We start from the raw sequence: 20,502 nt of genomic DNA, 5'->3' as shown, positions 1-20,502 counted from the left end.
GCAGTTCTGTCTCATCTTTCACTGATGTTCACCATGCTCAAGAAAAGACTGAACAACAGCCCAGGAAATCAAAACATAATCATCTCAACCTAATTATGTTGGAAGAGATGGAAAGGGTGGAGAGTTTGAGCCATCATTGGGTTTGGAGTGTGCGTTTGGTTGTCCATTTCATCCTGAAGTAATAAAGTGAATAATGACACATGAAGAAGTTAGACGCCAACCTAAAAGGCGGGGGAAAGTGGCCACAATGACACTCAAGAGACGATACCACTCCCTCTCTCCTCTGACGTCCACTGGCCTACAAACTACTACTACTCTTATTTGATTTCCTTTTTCTTCTAAACATATATCATCCTCCCTTCTGGAAAAACCAGGTCACTGGAAAAAAAGTCACCAGCTCAGCCAAGGTAGTCCACCAGCCCAAACCTGGTTGACAAAAGTAGTCTAACAGGTCAACCTCACCCCAGAGATGCTAGATCCAGCTCTATTACCAACCTAAACCAGCTTGTATCAACTAATGACCATGAATGACCAGCTTTGACCAGATTTTTTAGCAGGGTTTACCATTCTGTACAAAGCAGATCACACTTAACTCATGCCAGCTTAAGAAGGTTTTGCTTAGCCAAGATGATTCAAACCAGGTCTCATGGCTGACAGTCCAGCTAATGACCAATCTAGACCTTGGACTAACTAAATACTATAAATCACCAGTTTGGAGCAGCTAGAAAACATGTAAACCAGCTAACACCTTACACAAAAAAAAAAAAAAAAAAAAAAAAAAAACACAGGCCAATCCAGTTGTAGGTGGTCAAGTAGTTTTGCAACAAAGTAGTTATGTTTTTTGCAGGTCCATAGTGGTTTATCAGTTTTAACCAGTCCCTTACTATATCAAGTCCAGCTGATGACCCATCTAGATCACCTTAGACCAACTAATGACCATAAATAACCAGCTTGGACAAATTAGAAACCGTGTAAAACCAGGTACCACCTCAAGATAGATTTATCTGGATTTTCTGGTAGGGCTTCCCCTTTCCTGGAGAAAAAAAAAAAAAAAAAAAAAGAAGAAGAGGAAGAAAGGTAATTCAATTTGAAGGTGGTCAAGCTGGTTTTTGAAACATGGCAGTTTTTTTTTGTTTTTTTTTTTGCTGACCTACAGTGGTCTATTAGCTCTATCCATCTCGACCAATATGACCAACCAGGGTTGTGTTTCCCAAAAGCATTGGAAGCCTAAGTAGATCACAGAAACCATTGGCCCAATGGTCTCTATGATCAACTTAAGCTTGCGATGCTTTTGGAAACGCAGCCCTGATCAGAACAAGGTCCACTGGCTTGTAGTCCAACTGATGATCCATCTAGACAACCTTATACCAACTTAAGGCCATAAATGGCCATCTTAGACCAGCTAGAAACCATGTTATCTGGATTTTCTAGTAGGGCTCCAATTTCTTGAAAACAAGGAGGTCATTCCAATTGAAGGTGGTCCAGCTGGTTTTTGAAACAATGTAGCTGGTTTTTGCTGGTCTATAGTGGTCTACCAGATCCAACCAGCTTGACAAAGATGACCAGCCAGACTAAAACAAGTCCACCGGCTGGAAATCTAGCTAATGATCCATCTAGACCACCTTGGGCCAACTAATGGCCATAAATAGCAATCATAGACTAGATAAAAATTCTGTCAGCTGGATTTTCTAGCAAGCACATTTCTTAAAAAAAGAAGGCATTTCGTCAATAGCGAATGATCAGACCCCGATCGCAACAATCACACGCCGAGAAGGCATTTGATAGGGTGGAATGGGACTATCTTTTTAAGATTTTGGAAATTTACTGGTTTGGGAACACTTTTACTGGGTGGATTAAGTTACTTTATAACTTGGCAATGCAAACTAATGGATTAATTTCAGATTTTTTGTTTTTTCTCTTGGTAGGGCAAACCGGCAAGGCTGTCCTCTCTTCCCTTGATTGTTCTGTCTTGCCCTGGAACCATTAAGAAATGGTTATAGCTACAATAAGAAAAGAGGATGATTTCCCTGGCATTGTAGCAGATGTACAGATGATAATTATTATTATTTATCTCCGACCCTAAAAGATCTATGCCTAGCCTCCATAGAATTATTAATTCTTTCACCAGATTTTCAGGATATAGGGTGAACTGGTCTAAATCAGAAGCTCTTGCTCTAACAGCATATTGGTTTGCCACAGCTTTCCAACCTGGCGCCTTTCAATGGTCCATGCAAGGCATTAGGTATTTAGGCATTTTATTTCCAGCAAATTTGAAAGATTTAGTTAGAGTTAATTTTGACCCATTAATGAAAAGGTTCTTGTGTGATGTGGATAGGTGGGCTTCACTACATCTGTCTATGGCAGGAAAGGTCAATGTTATAAAAATGGATTGTATCCCCAAATTCAGTTATCAGTCTCTCCTTCTAGAAGTTTAACTTTCTTATTTTAAACAATGTGATAAATATCCAAGTCTTCTGTTTGGAATGGTAAACAACCTTGGTTGCATTTCAGTAAGTTACATAGACCAACTGACAAAGGAGGCTTAGGCCTCCCCAAAAAATTTGTATTACTATGCTTTTAATCTCTGATACCTGGCCCATTGGTCTCTTCCACCTGAGAAAGCCCCTCCCTAGTATAACATTGAACAAGTGGTCCTTGCCCCAATCTCACCATTGCAAAGTCTTTCTATTAAACTGCCTAGGAAGGAAAAATGCGTACTATTATTTCACATTTACATTCAGCATGGACAAAGATTTCTCGCATGTTCAATTCTGATACCTACCTAAATATTTCCTCAAGTATCTGGCTGGACCCCAAATTATGTATTAACAAGTCCCTCTTTTGCTGGAAAGAATGGATTGATTGGGGTGTTGCTACACTTGGTGACCTTTATGAAAACAGAGCTTTGAGATAATTTGAAAATATAATCCATTAATTTTGAATTTCTTGGTCTCAATTTTTCAGGCATTTACAGCTGCGCCATCTACTTTGAACTATTTTTGGTGGTAGTACACAGCCCACTAAAGCTGCAGACACCCTCTGTATTGTGCTCACAGCCTTTGGAAAGGGTCAAGAAGCGTCAGTGTAATACTCCTTGATTCAGAGTCTTGGTGACGGGGCCTTAACTGCTCTTAAGAGGTTATGGGAAAGAGATTTGAACTTGGTATTGGAGGATGAGGAGTGGGAAAGGATTTAAACAAATATTACAACTATGTCTAGAAATGCAAGGGTACGCCTTATTCAGTTTAAGATTTTTTATCGTTTCTACTGGACTCCCTCTAGATTGTTTTGGCTTGGTTTAAAAGACACACCTACCTGCTGGCAATGTCAGTTGGAGGATGGAGACATGGCCCATGCTCTGTGGTTCTGCACTAAGATTCAAGAATTGTGGGTAGGAGTCCAAATATACAAAAAGCTGGGTCCAAACTAGTGTAATGATTGGCAGACAAATAATTCTTAGAGGATGGAAGTCAGCTGGAGCTCCCTCATTTCAATAATGGTTAATCGAATTGGGTAGGGTGGCGGCATTTGAAAAGATGCCATATAAACAGCTTGGCAAAATAGACACGTATGGTAAGAAATGGGACAGGTTTTTGGCCTTTCTGGAGGGCTGTCAGTGAGGACCATGCGGAAAGAAACAGAACTGTGGTGGTAATTGTAAATTCTAATCTTTGTGGAATTCTTTCTTTTGTCTTTGTTTGTTGATTTTTATATTTTTTATGTTCTCAAATATTTTCTTTTGTTTGTTTGTTATATGTGTGCATGGTGTAATTTAGGCTTTGACCACAGGGATATTTGTTGAGGGACAGGGGTTGGGAAGGGGGGGAGGGCAGATATAATGGGAGTTAAGTTGATTCTGTGTGTATATGTTCTGTTTATTCCATATTTAACATAAGAATCATTAAAAATGTTAATAGGAAAAAAAGAAGGCATTTCTAAATGAAGGTGATCAGGCTGGTTTTTGAATCATGGTAGTTGTTTTTTTGCTGGTCCATAGTTGTCTGCCACCTCCAAACAACTTGACCAAGATGACCTTCCAGATCGAAACCAGGTCCACCAGCTGTTAGTCCAGCTAATGCTCCATCTAGACCACCTTGGAGCAGCCAGAAACCATGTAAAACCAGCAACTACTTTAAGCTGGTTTTAGATGGAATTTCTTGTGGGGCTTCCTTTTTTTAAAGAAACTCGTACTCACTTGAAACTCTGGTTTTATTTTATTTTTTATTTCTCAAACAATTCACTCTCCTCTTTCTCAATCAAGTCTCTCATCATCTGCAGTGTTTCTTGTTAACTAGCATTGGTGTAGCTAAGTATTTTCAGAGAATCTGCATTTTATTTTTCCTCACTGAAGAGCTCAGCATGCATTCTTTAGAGGAGCACAGACAGCTGATTGACTCTAAATCTTTCTCTAACCTTTGTTAAATAAACAACAAAAGCAAAAGCCTCAGCAATGAACAACGGGCCAGCACCATTCCCCAAACACCAGAGTCTGTCTCACGGCAGCTGGTCAGCAGGGGCTAGACAGGATGTTTAGAATCCATCCATTCCACTGTTTCCATGGGAATGTCATAGCAGGTGCATTGTGTGTGAGGTTGAAGCCACTAGATTTGCTCAGAGGAACGGAATGAGCACCACTTCCTGTCCTGAGCCCACTCACTCTGATGCAAGCAAGTGCTGGGTTTGGGTCGGTCTGTCAGTTCAGGCCAAACTGTCTCTATATGTCTGCATCCTTCTTCTCTTTAGGAGACACATGTCGTGGTCCAGGGCCAGCGAAGGAAGTAACATGGCAAGCTCAATTAGTCAATGGATAAATCTACTCTCCAAAAAGGCCAAATGATCTGTGGGAGGAGGATGTGGACGCAGAGGGGGGCTCCTCGGAGACTTTGAAAAACATGAGATCACATACGAAGACTAGGGAAAGATGGATAACAACAACAGGAAAAGATAGAATGAAGGACAGACAGAAAACTAAAGACAGAAGAAGAATGAAAGGGTTCCCCCACGGTGCAAATGGCCAGGTGACATCTTTAAAGTCCCAAGATGGTGTCTACTGTCACTGCTGAGCAGTAATGAGATTTTTACTAGTATTCACACACACAGATTTTCATTGAAGAACATTCCAGAATTGTGTTAACCTCCGAGTGTGTGCAATAATAGAGTAAAGCATCTGGGTTCTTGGGTCCTTTCCGAGCAGAGTTGATAACGTGATTGTTTTTACTCAAACTTGGGGTCTTGGGATAAAGTTTCAGGCTGATCTGAGAAATCGGAAACCGTAGGGTGACTTTTTTCAGACGAAAAAGTCTGTTCTTACCAAAATTTGAAACACAGTCCCCAGTGGCAAAGTGTTAAGTGTTGTTGGGCGTATGGGCATGTGGGAGATCCATTTTCCGTGTGTAATATCCACAGAGGAGCACCAAAAGAGAGTTGTAAAGAGAGTTGTTTTCAGATGTGCAGGCTGTAAAACAGTGAAGAGCAATGCATATTTTATAAACTTTACCACCCAAACCTAAACCATCAGTGCACTAAAAATGTTATTATCTATTTAAAAATTTGAAGAAGAAAAAATTATTATCTGTATTTTGATAGTCTTGACAAAGTCACAAAGTTTGGTTCCCGTACTAAAAACTATGTGGTATTTAAAAATTATTATCTACCTAAAAAAGGACCCGAACACAATAGGAGGGTTAAACTCGCAATGTGTCCCCCATCTCTTTATCCTTTTGTCAAGTCAAGTCTTTTTTATTTGAAAAGTGCTTTTCACAGTCCTTTCAAAGCAGCTTTACAGAAAATGATGCTGTACCAGAAAATGAGGCTTTTCATTTATCAGACTCTTCCCTGAGCTTAGACAACCACAGATTGACATCCCCAAAGCACAAATTATATAAACTTTATTAATATACTACAAAAACACACCCACACTGAATGTACTGAAGCTGGATTATTAGAATCAACTCTGTCTACTGAACTTTCTTTAGACAAGAACCCATGCAAATGGGAAGAAATTCAAACACACAGCGACAGACAGACAGACAACCCAAACAAACACACACCTCCCAGCTAAGTTCTTATAATAATTTTGGCAAACCTCAGAGTGTCATTCTAATTAATTTTAAGATAAGGTCTATAATCAGATATGATGAACGTTCACCACAGTGTAATTATGAATCCATGTTGGAGACAGCAAAACAGACTTGGCCTTCTCACATTCTCATGTATTGTTTAGAGAAACACAAATTCTCACAATCATTACCAATATGTTAAGGTATGTGTGCCATTTACACACACAGAGTGCCAGCCGTAAAAGGCTACCAGCTTTGTTGTTTGAACATTCCGGATTTCTCCATGTGACCTGCTGACGGTAAACCATTTTCTGCATATCTCCACATCTGAGACACAAACTTTAGGAACACAGAGTATTTTAAGACCCCATGAAATATAATTGGAGTTCTGTGGCTTTTAGTCCATTTCTGTGTGTTTTTATCAACTTCAGGCAATTTGAAAATTACAACTGTCCCACAGCTGTGGCATCATTTACACCAACCAAACAATATTGTGCCTAATAAGGTTTTTTTTTTTTTTTTTTTTTTTTTTTTGTGTACTTGATAACCAAGTCAACAAAAGTGTCAGTCAAGAGCATGCTTGAGATGAAATATGAGACAAGTGTTGTTTGTAGAACACAACATATGTTTGAAGAAAAGACAATTCAAAGTAAATTTTACTCGTGAGCAGAATATATTTATTGGATGTGATTTCCAATTAAGCTGTAATTTTGGCAAATTATGCAAAAAGTGTGAAAATTGTATTACTTAGCAAGACAAAGGAGTCAGATATTGTATAATAAAAAGTAAAAAAAATAAATAAAACAAATATCGTTACATCACCATCATTTCCACCAAGGAATTCTATTACAATGCCAAATTTGAGATGTGGTGGAAATGACACTATAATGACACTGACATAAATCTCCTGTGGTACATGTACATACGTTTTTGGACAAATTGAAAAAAAATAAAAATAGAAAAATAATAAAAAATTTTCACAAGACATAGATTTCTAGAAATCCACAGTGCTAAAAGTGCCTGAAGTTGAAGAAACACCCTTCTATCACCTTTGAAGCCATTTATATATTACTGTACTCTTAAAAGTTGACAAAATCAACCTTTAACAAATATACATATTCTTGACATATACATATAAAAAAATAAAATATGTCCCACCCAAACGCCCAGTTTAAAAAAAAAAAAAAATAGGAAATATGTCAAAAAAGGAAAGAAAACTGTGCTTGTCAACAGTTTCATGGGGCCTTCAAATGTCTTACAGAACGTGCTGCCCAAAGAAAACTCGTTTTGGTGTGAACAGAGACTGAGAGAAAGACAAAGAGTTGACTGAACAACAGAAATGAAGGCTATATTTGAGGTTTGCACCCACTTTTGGAGACATAGAGAAAATAAATATGAAAGAGGATGTGAGTGAGTTTGTCCAGTTCTGTTGGGGTTACTGCTGCTGCTGATCATGTTAAAACATCAGTGTATTGTGCCTGTAGGCTTGATTTAGTGTATGAGAGAGCCCATTCATTCACACCAAGGCTTGATACACATGAATGAACTGAGAGTGGACCTTAATAACAACCGATGGTCTCTGCCAAAGCACACACAAGGCTGCATATGACTGAGATTCTTTAAAGCCCTACTGCCGATTATGGTTTGGCCACTGGGTTAGACACACTTGTGAGCATGGGCAAGTATTCTGAATCCCCCTTCCAATGAATTAAAGCAGTATAAGCTAACCAAACCTCATTAAACTTTGCCTAGACTTCAAATAACAGAAGCTAACATAATCTAGCATAATATACCTTACAGTAATTAAGCTTAAACACTTCTGAATGTTTGCAGCTATATCATACTTTCCGAAAAGACACATCTGAAGCTTTTATCAAGACGATGAGATGTGGCTTCCCGTTCACATACGACCAACGCCAAAGATGAAACTCAATAGCATCTCCACCAATAAAAAAGCTGCCAACCCATAGAAAACAAAATGCCGCATGCCCTCACCACCAATCACATGCAGCCAAACCACACAGAACAAACCCACAGTGCTGTCTCTGCCAATTAAATGAGCCAAACCATAGGCCCTGAGACAGGCATACAGAGGAAGCCGATCCATTAGTATGCAGATCTGTGGGATAAATAATCTGAGCAGTTGGTTTAAATGGATTATTAAACACTCAGTATCTCATGTGATCAGTATCTCATTACCTATTAAAATATGTGAGTTGATTTAACTGGGTCAAACGAAAAGGAATCAATCCACCCAAACCGAAGTCCACATATTAATTTGTCATCCACCCATCCAGTAATCTTTCTACAGTCCATGCATTCATTTATACATTCAGCAATTCATCCATTCCTCTATCCACCTATCTAGGCATCTATCCATCTTCTAAGATGTCATTTCTACCTGTCAATCATCTGCTGCACTAAAACAAGATTTTTAATCTTTGCCAGTTACGTACGGCTTTAAAAGGAAATTACCATCCAATCTAAAAATTTTAAAAAGCGTATATGTATATGCACAAGACTTCAGAAAACTTTAGTATTCCTGATTTCAATGTAAAGTGACACTGATGAGAAGCAAGCACATCTGAAGATCATTTAAAACAGGTACTACACTAAAATAACGTCAAATTCTGCTCTAAATGTCATGCTTGCCTTTAGATTAAATGCAACTATAATTAGCAGAACAAGTGAGGTGATTTTTTTCGCACTTTATTTGTTCTTATCCTTTGTGAGCTGTATTATCATACAATACACTGAAACAATGTTTGATGTATGCAGTCACGAAATCAGAAACACTCCCTTCGAAATCCAAACAGATGTGGTGTCTGTGTCTGTAAATTAGGGGTCAACCGATTACTGGCCTGGCCGATAATTGGATTCGTTATTCATACTTTTTCTAATTATTGGAATCGTTATTGTGTCTGATCTGATTGCTGATAAATGTTAAAATGCACTCCATTGGCTCTGATGCCACCGCCAGTGACCGCCTCTCTCTGAAAGATTACTGGTTGTAGTCTGGCTCAATGTCCTGCCCAAAGTATTACAGGACTGGTTATATGTCACGAGTAAATGGCCAATCAACACTGTACTCCGTATTTGTGGGGGAGAGGTGGGAAAGAGGAAAGCAGTGAGAGAAAGATGCATCAAAGAGGATGAGCTGTTTTCAAAGGTGAGTATGCAGATACTGAAGTTGCAATAAACATCACAATACTCTATGCCAGCGGTCACCAATTAGTGGCAGATTTGTTCCATCCGGGCCGTGAGACATCATGACAACATCTGCCCCATGTCACCATTTTTACACTTTAGGTTAGCAGCGCGACAAAACAACAGAGCTGTGTACACCGCAAGCGCTCCAGGGTGTAGATAGCACTGATCTTTCAGCACTATATCTTTGAATATGTTTCTCTTGCACCGAACACACTTCATTAATGCCCCTTCACACTCGGCCATTTGTTGCCTCTCTCCTTCAGCCCTTGATATGACGCGCATCATAGTAGAGCTGAGCTGCAGACATGGTTATTTCAACGACAGTAGACCACAGCGGAGAAATAGAGTGAGCAGCAATATAGATGGGCGGTAGAGATATGGACTGATTTAACAGAGTCCTCGCCTGTATGAGTTGGTGTTTTTACATGTTATAGCTGATGATCATTGATAGTGTTAGCTAGCTAACCAACATTAGGAGGTTTAGCAAACGTAACATTAGCATTAAACCTTTCACCTCCATTGTGAATAAAATCCTGTTGCCCTTTTTGCATTTGACTAAATGGGCTAGCCAGCAAGCTACATGAAGTGTCAATTCCAATAACGTTGAGTCTCGTCTGTTATCACGTTAATACATAACATTCTGTTATGAGCAGTTTAGTTCTTTATTTTTATATATTTAAAGTTTCAGTTCAAAGGAAATGCTGCTAGGAGCTCCCTCCACTTTATTTAAAAAAAGAAATAATGTCGATAAGTTGATTTCCAGTATTTTTCAAAAGATAATATTGAAATGTTCAGTTTTGCAGTATTTCATTAAAAACATGTTCATTGGCATTTAAAGGATGTTTTGTATTGGAGTCTGTGTTAGTGTAAATTTTGACATAAAATTTTTAATTTTTGCTGCAAATGTAAAATATTTTACATGTTTGGAATTTTTACTCCAAACAGGGGTGGGCGATATGACCAAAATCTTATATCACGATATGAGTACTTTTATATCACAATAACGATATATATCAGGATATAGTAAACATTTTCTGGAAAATCAATAAAAATTGGTTTACATATAAAATAACCCTATTGTAAAGCCTATTTTTGGAACTCCAGTAAGTTAATTAAATACTTTCTAAATTAAAAATACTTCCTCTTTATTTGGAACAAGACAAACAATGTCAAAGTACATAAATAAATAAATAAAAATCAACCTTACCAAAATGCTAAATATAACAGTATGCCACATTTCAGTTTAAAATGTTGTTGACCATTATTATTATTTTTCTAATTATCATAAACTTTGCTAAAGAAACTTAAGATCTTCTCAAAGCAATGCGACAAAGAAAATGAAACAAACATTTTTTTTTTTTTTTAATCCAATGAAAATAAACACTTCTTGAAGAAAATAAATATCAATTATCTATCACTTCTTGCAAAATAAATAAATGATCAAATTAATGCGGAGATCATCTTTTGGCTTTCATAATATTCTTTTGCATGCTTCATTTTGAGGTGATAAAACAGATTGCTTGTACAGTATTACGAGTGATTATCATCGTGCGAATCACAGATGTCACACCTGTTTTAATAACAAGCTCCTATTCATTTTCTTGACCTGTTTGGTAGTCATCCCGTTCTGTGGAAATTTCATTCTCTTTTTGGGGTTTTCTTGGGTCAAAAATGACTGAGTAGCGTGAATGATCCCGCTCTGAGTTCTCCTGTCTCTGAAGCACAAATATCAGAAGGCCTGCTGGACTCGCACGCACTTTGGAGCTCCAGAGACAGCACGCACCACAGTCACGTGAAACAATTTGCATGTCAGATGAGAAGTTTTTGCAAATTAGTTATTATTTACCTAGTTAACTTTGCATTAACTTCATACAGCCGTCACACACTATTGGACATCAAACTTCACTGCACAAACACCGCAGTGGATACAAAATTAAACCTCCATCTGCTACCTCCAGAGTTACTCCGGTCCCCGGACTCGAGTGAGTCAGCCAGTCCGACAGGAAGTGCCCAATAGCACCATTCCGACCAGCGCGATTGAGCTAGAGGGGCGCAATATCTATAGAGCCGACAGAACGGCTGTGGACTCCGGTAAAAGCAAAGGTGGGGGTGTTTGCATCTATGTAAACAGAACTTGGTGCACTGATGCTGTTATTACCAAATCCCACTGTTCTGCTGATATTGAGTACCTCTTTATCAAGTGCAGACACTTTTACCTGCCCCATGAATTTACATCTACCATAATCGCTGCAGTATATGTACCCCCAGATGCTAATGCTAAGCTAGCCATGAAGGAACTCTCTTTTGTTGTTAGTAAACTACAAACAACGCATCCGGACGGAGCTTTTATCATTGCTGGGGATTTCAATCACGCCAATTAGAGGACAGCACTCCCCAAATTTGATCAAAAAATGTCTTGCCCTACAAGAGGAGACAACACTCTTGATCATGTTTATGCAAACATCTCTAATGCCTACAAAGCCATCCCCCTCCCCCATGTTGGACAATCTGATCACTTATCCCTGTTCCTACTCCCCAAATACACCCCCATCATCAAACATGTGAAACCCACAGTAAGGACTGTAAAAGTGTTGCTGGAAGGAGCAGACTCTTCACTACAGCATGAGTTCCAGAACAGAGACTGGAATGCGTTTGCTTCTCAGGCAAACCTGGACTCACACACAGACATTAATACCTACACAAATTCTGTTCTGCAACACATCAACAGGTGTGTCAACAAGGTAACCACCCATAAAACAATTAAAACATACCCCAATCACAAACCCTGGATGAACAAGGAAGTCCGACTCCTGCTGAAGGCACGTGATGCTGCTTTCACATCTGGCAACCGGGAGACCTACAATTTATCCAGGGCCAATCTGAAGAGGGCAATTAAAGCAGCCAAACACAATTACATACTGCGGATTGAGGACAAATTTAAGAACAATGACCCCCGACGTATGTGGACAGGCATCCATGCCCTCACAGATTACAAACCAGCGAACAGCACCCCCCCCCAACCAGTAATGCCACCCTGCCAGACGAACTGAACACATTTTATGCTTGCTTTGATCGTGGAAACACAGAACCACCCATAAAAGCTGAGCTCCCACCTGATGATCTGCCGCTCACATTTTCCACCAGTGATGTGTGCTCCACCCTGAGCACAGTGAATGCACATAAAGCTGCTGGCCCTGATGGCATCCCTGGCCGAGTGCTCAGGGCCTGTACAGAACAGCTGGCAGATGTCTTCACCAACATTTTCAACCTCTCCTTGGCCCAGGCCATTGTTCCCACCTGCTTCAAAACAGCCACCATTGTACCAGTACCAAAAAATGCTGCTGCAGTGGTCCTCAACGTCTTCCGCCCCATTGCTCTTACTCCCATCATCGCTAAGTGTTTTGAGAGGCTGGTCCTCTCCCACCTGAAAACATGCCTGCCCCCAACACTAGACCCATATCAGTTCGCCTACAAACCCAACAGGTCAACTGAGGATGCTATCGCCTCAGCTATTCTCTCCGCCCTGACACATTTGTACAAAAACAACACATATGTCAGGATGCTATTCATTGATTTCAGTTCTGCCTTCAATACTGTGATCCCATCCAAGCTGATCTCCAAGCTCACTGATCTTGGCATCAGTCCCTCCCTCTGCAACTGGACCTTGGACTTTCTCACTAACAGACCACAGTCTGTTAGGATCAGCAATTACGACTCCTCCACCCTCACTTTGAACACTGGTGCACCACAGGGCTGTGTGCTGAGTCCAATCCTCTACTCCCTCTTCACCCACGACTGCATACTCCAACCCCAACAATCTCACACTCAACACCCAGAAGACCAAGGAGCTGACTGTGGACTACCGGCGGACTAGGAAGGGCCACACATACACTCCCATCTACAATGATGGGGACAAAGTGGAGTGTGTGACTAGCTTCAAGTTCCTGGGTGTCCACATCTCTGAAGATCTTTCCTGGACCTACAACACCTCCACTCAAATCAAGAAGGCGTAACAGCGCCTTTACTTCCTTAGGAAGCTAAGGAAAGCTCATCTGTCCCCCCACATCCTGCTGAACTTTTACCGCTGCACTATTGAAAGTATACTAACAAACTGCATCACAGTGTGGTATGGCAAATGCACTGTCTCAGACCAGTAGACCCTCCAGCGGGTGGTGAAAACTGCCCAATACATCACTGGTGTTCAGCTACCCTTCATCAAAGACATTCACCACAAACGCTGCTTAAGGAGGGTGAGAAGCATTATCAAAAACATCTCTCACCCCAACCATGGTCTTTTTACTCCTTTCCCATCTGGGAGACGCTATAGGAGTCTTCGTTGTCGCACCAGCAGACCTAGGAACAGTTTCTTTCCCTCAGCTGTCAGCCTACTGGACTCTAAATTCAGGCACTGAACACTTCATCCCACTCAGACTACATATTTTTTTTGCACATTCCCTTGCACATTTCTTTGCACATAATTTCTGCCTCTATGTTCCACTTGCACTGTTATGGTCACTGGCCATACATATATATTTACATATTTATACTTCATTCTGTACAATGCACCTTCAGTGTTTATACTTCTTCATAGACATTTGCATTGAGCTGCTCTCTGCTTCTCTACCTCATAACTTTGCACTCCATAAAAATCTTTATTGTATATACGCTGCACACATGGATATTTACATATAGCGATATACACAATATAGCAAAATCTCTATTGATTGACACTTTATATTGTCGCTATGATATATATTGTCATATCGCCCAGCCCTCGCCCCAGATATCGGTTACTGGTTTCCTTGATTCCTAATAATTGTTATCTGTATCGGCCCTGAAAAAAAACACTTCGGTCGACCCCTACAGTAAATGTCCTGTCCTCTTGTGATTGGATGGCCCAAAACAAATCTTTAATACCAGGCAATAAACAGGGAGGGCACCCACACACACAGCGGGAGAGTGAGAGTGAAGTTGGAACTTATGTACTAGATTAAAATTGTTTGCTTGTTTCTATTTTATCTGTCAAAAAGATGGACAGCATTTGGAATTATCCGTCAATGTTTCAAAAAAATTGGTAAATGACAGATTTTTTTTTGGTTAACACAACCCCTGCCTTATGCCGTCTCAAACTCGTATGACTATCTTTCTTCTGCGGAACAAAAACGAAGACATTTTATTGGACATATTAGGTGTTTTTGTTCATACAATGCAAGTCAATGGGGGATAACACTTCCAAGCTCCAAAAAGGACATAAAAGCTGCATAAAGGTAATCCATAAGACTCCAGTGGTTTAATCCATGTCTTCTGAAGCAATCTGATGTTTTTTTGTTTTTTTATGAGAACAGACAAAAATGTAACTCCTTTTCACTATAAATTTTGACATCTGCAGTCTCCTAGGCATGATCATGATTTGAAGCTCGAATAGAATAGAATAGAATCTTTATTTATCCCTATATAGGAAATTGGTTTTGCAGTGTACCCTTTGGCAATTGAATGAATGAATGCTGCACACAGCACTAAAAAAAACAATGGAACACACAGTATACATTTAATACAATTGTGCCTTTATGTCCTTTCTGGAGCTTGGAAGTGTTGGACCCAATTGACTTGTATGGATATATTCACATCATATCTTCATCAAAATAAGGGTGAGTAAATGATGAGAGAATTAGCTCACTAATCGACCAGTTGGATCAATTAGTCAAATTGACTAATTTACCTATCTCTAGATTTATATCTGGATTGTTTTAAAAATGATGAAATATTACCTTGAATATTTTAAGTGGCAGAGCTTTAAATGGGATAAATTAAGAGATACTTTTTGGAAAGGGGAGTAAAGGGGGTCACACACCGGACGCGTCTGGCGGATGACATGGTGTGTTCTAAAATTCGAAACAACTGTTTTCAATGAAGGTACGTACACCACCGCCGCCACTCTGCGTCTGTCGGTGGCGCTAAGCTACAACTCCGGAGGCTGCTATATTTTCTGCTCCGCCACGGAGCGCAACTCGCATATTTTCCATTAAATTCAACCCGAATCATTAACAAAGTACAAAGATTATTTACTTTAGCGTTCTTCATTCTTGAACAAGGGAAAAACCTCGGTGTGTACTGTCTGCAACCGGACCCGCATCAACGTGCCCCAAGTTTGATACCTGTGCCCTGTCCTAGCCGCGACGTGGCGTGACGCTTCTCGTCTGGTGTGCAACTGCCTGCAGTCTCCATTTTGTTTGTTGAGTTTCATGATAATTTTTGTACATTGAAAAGTTACTGATATTTTTTCTATTTTATCTATGTGCACATGCTCACAGATGTCTTTGGCTACTGTGTTGCATTTTGTACTGTTTTTATCAGCGCCTTGTACCATGATCTTTGTGTTTTAACTGACGTTAAAAACTTTTACATTGTGTCTTAATACCCTGCATACTGTTCTATTCCGCTACGCTTCGTCCAGCTGTTTTTAAACACATGAGAGCATCCTATGTGAACATCCTATAAGAAAAACGCATCTGATGACGCTAAATCAATCTAATTATAAAAATCCTCAAGACCAACTAAATGACTAGTCACTCAGATTGTCCACCAACTAGTTAATTATACAAATATGTAGATTTGCACATCCCTACTATTCAAACAAGCATCCATCCATCCATCAATCATTCCTCTACCCATCCATTTACCCTGGAAGGCTGTGGCATGTTTAGAAATGAGATATTTCAGCTCAAAGCTGTATGATCTGATGTTTTGGGTGGTGTCTCTCAGGACCGCTGCTCTGTAGCTCTCCTCCATTTTTCGCGTACAGCATGACGGCCCAGTGTATTTGCATACCGACAGGTCCACATCTGATAGAGAGAAAGAGAAAGACATAGCATTCGTTAGACACTTTGTATCCCATCATTATGGTTATATATAGTCTAATTCTACAGACCATCTTGAGATACATTAACACTGACCTAACCACACACACAGCCCCTGCACCAGCAACACAAATAAGACAAACACACCCTCACATGTGATTATGCCACCATTTATAGTGGTTGCAGTGTTGAGCGTGTTAGTGTGTAAGGCTCATGCACTGAATTGCCTCTCACAAACTGATGGTATCTGGCCGGTGAGAGAATGTTACAATGAAACCTGACCTTCAGAAAGCGTTCTCTTTTACTCGCTCTTCATGTCTGCAATTTAATTTGCAGAATGCATCAGGAATACACACAAAGGGTCAAGTCAGTTAAAGCAGCATTGTACCCTCCATTCCCACTAGTTCAAGAACATCACCACAGCCTTCTTCATCCTTGATGATGGGAAAAGGTTTTCAAAGCCAATTTGCTCTAGAATATGGGTACAAAATGAACTTGTGTCACACCAAGTTCAGGAACATGTTTAAGAGTGTTCTGTGTTATCACTAGGGGTTTAATTGGGATTTTGGAGGATCTGACCTGATGCCTTGGGCAAAATAATAATTTTTTTAGCAAGTACACTAATTAAATAATGCAAGCATTATGTTAATATTGTGAATAATTATATACTCATAAGAGAGTTAAAAACTTAAGGGAGGTAAGAGAGAGAGGGAGAAGGAGAGATTCTGCACATACAGACAGACATAGAAGGAGAGAGCGAGATGTACAGACTGGGCCATCTGCCCGTGATGACTGACATTTGGCCTGTGAGGAAGCTTCATTCCACTTCCATGCTGTACAGACGTCCTCATTGCACTGTGTTGGCACTACTGTGACTCATGGGACATTAATGAAGAACTATCTGAGATAGGGTTTCACTAGTTGTACGGGCAGGCAGACCTTTACCAGACCAGGAACTGATTCAGGTCATCCAATACGAGAGAAAACCACAAGCACCTGCTCTCCAGGACAGCATGAATAACACTGGTCCAGTTTTAAAGATACACATACAGGTACGCATGATGCATCACAAGACAAATGCTGACAATGACATGTGACAGACTGCTTTAGTGATGACAGAAACACAGAACACACTGACCTTTCAATCAATTAAATAAGCAATTGTTCAATGTTCTTCAACTTCTACTAAAATGTCACTTTTAGCACTGTGAACTTTTAGAAAGTTAAGTCTTGTTAAAACATTTTTTACACAGTCACTAGTTTATTTAATTGGTCTACTAAAAATGTCCAAAAGTATATGTCCACACACACACTATAGGAAGTTGTGAAAATTTCCACAACATTGTCATTTCCACATCTCAAATTCTGCATTGAGTGGAAATGACAGTCATGGAAATTACATTTTTATTGTTTTTGAAATAAAACTTCAGACTTCTTTATCTTGCTTTAAGGCTAATTTCATATCTAACATTTTATGTATCCTAAATACACAAAATTAAATTTAATTAAATTTTCACACTTTTTAAATAATTTGTCAAAATCACAGCTTGACTGGAAATGATGATAATATTCTATATAAAAAAATGTTTTTAATATTCAGCGCACAAGTGATATTTATTTTTGATTAAACATTACATGTCTCATAACTTTTGAAAAGAAAAACTTGATTAGGGGCTAAATTGTTTGGTGTGGTGGGACAATCGTAATATTTGAATAACTGTTAGGAATAATTTTCACACAATATTGAAACAGTTTATGTTTATTTCATGCTTTGTTGATATCACAGTTTTAAAGATATAATAATTTGGTTTTTATATTGGATTTTCAGGGTTACATATTGAAATCTGTGTCTGGGAAAAGGCTAAAACAGTAAAATCTCTACATAAAAGGCATTTGAAAAGAACAAAAAATTAAAATAATAACAATAACTGATGAGGGCCTGGTAAAAGTTTTCAAGTCTGTTTTAATGTGACCTTCATACAAAAACAAACAAGTTGAAATCTGTTCATTTTAATAAAAATCCACCCCTGGGACATGAAATTGCACGATGAAGAAACGTCAGCACATCAGCATAGCTAATTAATAACAAATAACACTGCTAAAAAATATTGCTTAACTATTATCACTGGAAAATAAAATTTCTGACAGAGAACGGGTTTACTGACTTTTCAGGAGGAATTCCAATAATGGCTTTGATTTGGCTGGAAAAAATGTGATTGTACATTACCTTTATTTACATAGCAAGAGTGAGAGTGAGCGTTAGAGATGGAAAGAGAGAGTAAGCTCTAATTAGTAGTTGAATCCTCCCTTATAAACTTAAATTGGATGGTTTATATTTTCCAAAATACCATAGTTACAACCAGTTATTACAGACAGATTTGGGAACTCCTTCAAACACTGTAAGGAGATTTCAGAATCTTTCTGCCAACTTGTTTACATTTCTTATTTTAAAGTGGTGACTTATGCTTATTACTGTAATAACAATAACTGTAGTAACTGCCGTAACCATGGTATTTTGGTGGACACTATGGTTATGATTAACTATGGTACATTTTTGTAAGGGATAACATGAGTCCAAATTTGCTGAAGAGTCTAGACAATGTGAAAATGTCTTTAGCATCTGTCTCTCTCCAAGCCTTAATCAAGAGATGACATAATGAATTCAGACCCTAGCAAGTAAATAAGAACCCCAGCAGGTGTCTGTGGTTCTGCCCGAGTAGACACTTTCTTAGTCCTCCTCCATTCTAGGGTTCAAACATAGCTAGCCTGATCCCACCCTCAGGTGATAAATACCATTCACTTGATTGATCAGATTAAGTCTTTATTCTGTTCTTATTGGCGATATCACAATAACCACCGGTGACCCCAGGGTCATAGTCGAAATTCCCCCAAAAGGTCAAGCAGAACGAGGAATGCTTACCGGTTCATAACCCAAAACATCTCTCTTGAAATAGATCGTCAGTGAGGAGGAATGTAAAGGTTATGTTTTATTTACATTGAGACATAAGCAATTTCCTGATGTTTTTGCCTTGAAAGTGCAGAAGCAACTTTATAGGAAAGGAACGTCATTAAAAAGTAGATGGCAATCTAACTGTTGCAACCCCTCTGGCTCCCTCGAAGTTCTTCACAGGAAGCTCTCTCTGCTTTGAAGTGCTGGCGTACGCTGAAAACAGCAGGACATTTACCCACAACTTATGTGCTGTTTTTGGGAGGGACCGTGTGTTGAAAGAAAATATCTCTCAGAAGCCCTGGGCAGCACACCTGCATTTCTCAAAGCAACAAGCGTGCAGCTCCAGTGTTGGGCTTGGTGGAGCGCTGGCTGGCATTTACGCCCACAGTAAGAGAGTGAAAAGCTGATGCCAAGGAAAAGGGGCAGCAGAATTGGCTGAAATTAGGAGGAGGAGGAGTGTGGAACCTCAAAGGGTTTTATAGATGCTCCTAGAAAAGTCCAAGTTTAGTTAAAGTGAAAACTATGGTCAGGCCAGACAAGAGCTTCGAAAAGAGCCATAGACATAAGTGCTCAAGGCCCAGAGAACTCATTCACAGATATCAGGCCATCAAGTGTGCATACACACACACACACACACATACATCCAAACAAAACTAACTGAGAGTAAACATGCATGCAAACCTCAAATATACACTGGTTCCTAGTTTAGAAATCCTGGCTTAGATCCACATAACTGGGCCAAGGAATATGCTACCAGGCCTTAGCAAGTCAAACATGGCAGATTTATTCTCACCTTGACCCAGCCATTAAAACATACCAGAAATTCTTGTATTTGGATCCAATGATACAGCAACCACAAGCTCCAAAAATCTATGAATATCTTTAATGTGAACTCTTGGGCCCAGAGAAACAAATGCTTTGAGTCTTAAAGCCCCAATTCAATGTTAAACTTAAAAATACTACCTTAATTAGGCTACTAATACTATGCATTACTAAAGCTTCTGTGCGAGACGGAATGGCATGCGGGAAAAAATATATATACTGTATATACCCCAACCTTTAAGGAAGCGTTTGACGCATGCAAACTACAACTGCTTTGTGACACTCTTTAGTACAGTCCATACGACACACAAAGACACAGACTATCCACGCAGGTGCGTCAGACCATGGGTAATGATGGACCTGAGTAACAGGGGCCCTCACTGGAAGGGGGCCTACGGAAAAGCAAAGTGGAACGTTTATTCTCTGTGACCATGTGCTGCATGGACCACTATCTCTGTTGCACACCATCTACATGCTTACATAGATGTAGATGTCACCTGCTCGCTTGCTCCCACAAACTTCGACGGAAGAGAATAGCATTATAGTTGCCCCACACAGGAAGCTCATCATTATTTACATATTTTTTTTTTTTTTATGATTATTT

The 20,502-nt window shown here is 39.4% G+C and overlaps 1 protein-coding gene and 1 pseudogene across 1 annotated transcript in view; one reads left to right on the top strand and one right to left on the bottom strand.

Moving 5' to 3' along the window:
- The window catches only part of LOC127441219 (glypican-5-like), a 194,242-nt gene extending 174,790 nt beyond the window's left edge, over positions 1–19,452 (bottom strand). Inside the window, exons 1-3 of the mRNA XM_051698394.1 lie at positions 19,388–19,452; positions 19,219–19,289; positions 15,950–16,111 (exon numbers count right to left, since the gene is read on the bottom strand). Coding sequence (XP_051554354.1) covers positions 15,950–16,111; positions 19,219–19,289; positions 19,388–19,452 — 298 coding nt within the window. The remainder of the gene's footprint in view (positions 1–15,949; positions 16,112–19,218; positions 19,290–19,387) is intronic.
- Positions 19,453–19,598: 146 nt separating this feature from the next.
- The window catches only part of LOC127441218 (alpha-2-macroglobulin-like protein 1), a 104,008-nt pseudogene continuing 103,104 nt past the window's right edge, over positions 19,599–20,502 (top strand).

This window comes from Myxocyprinus asiaticus, chromosome 5 (assembly GCF_019703515.2).
Source record: "Myxocyprinus asiaticus isolate MX2 ecotype Aquarium Trade chromosome 5, UBuf_Myxa_2, whole genome shotgun sequence".
Classification (NCBI taxonomy): Eukaryota; Metazoa; Chordata; class Actinopteri; order Cypriniformes; family Catostomidae; genus Myxocyprinus; species Myxocyprinus asiaticus.
The sequence above is the reverse complement of the archived record's forward strand: the minus strand, read 5'-3'. Positions and strand labels throughout refer to the sequence as shown.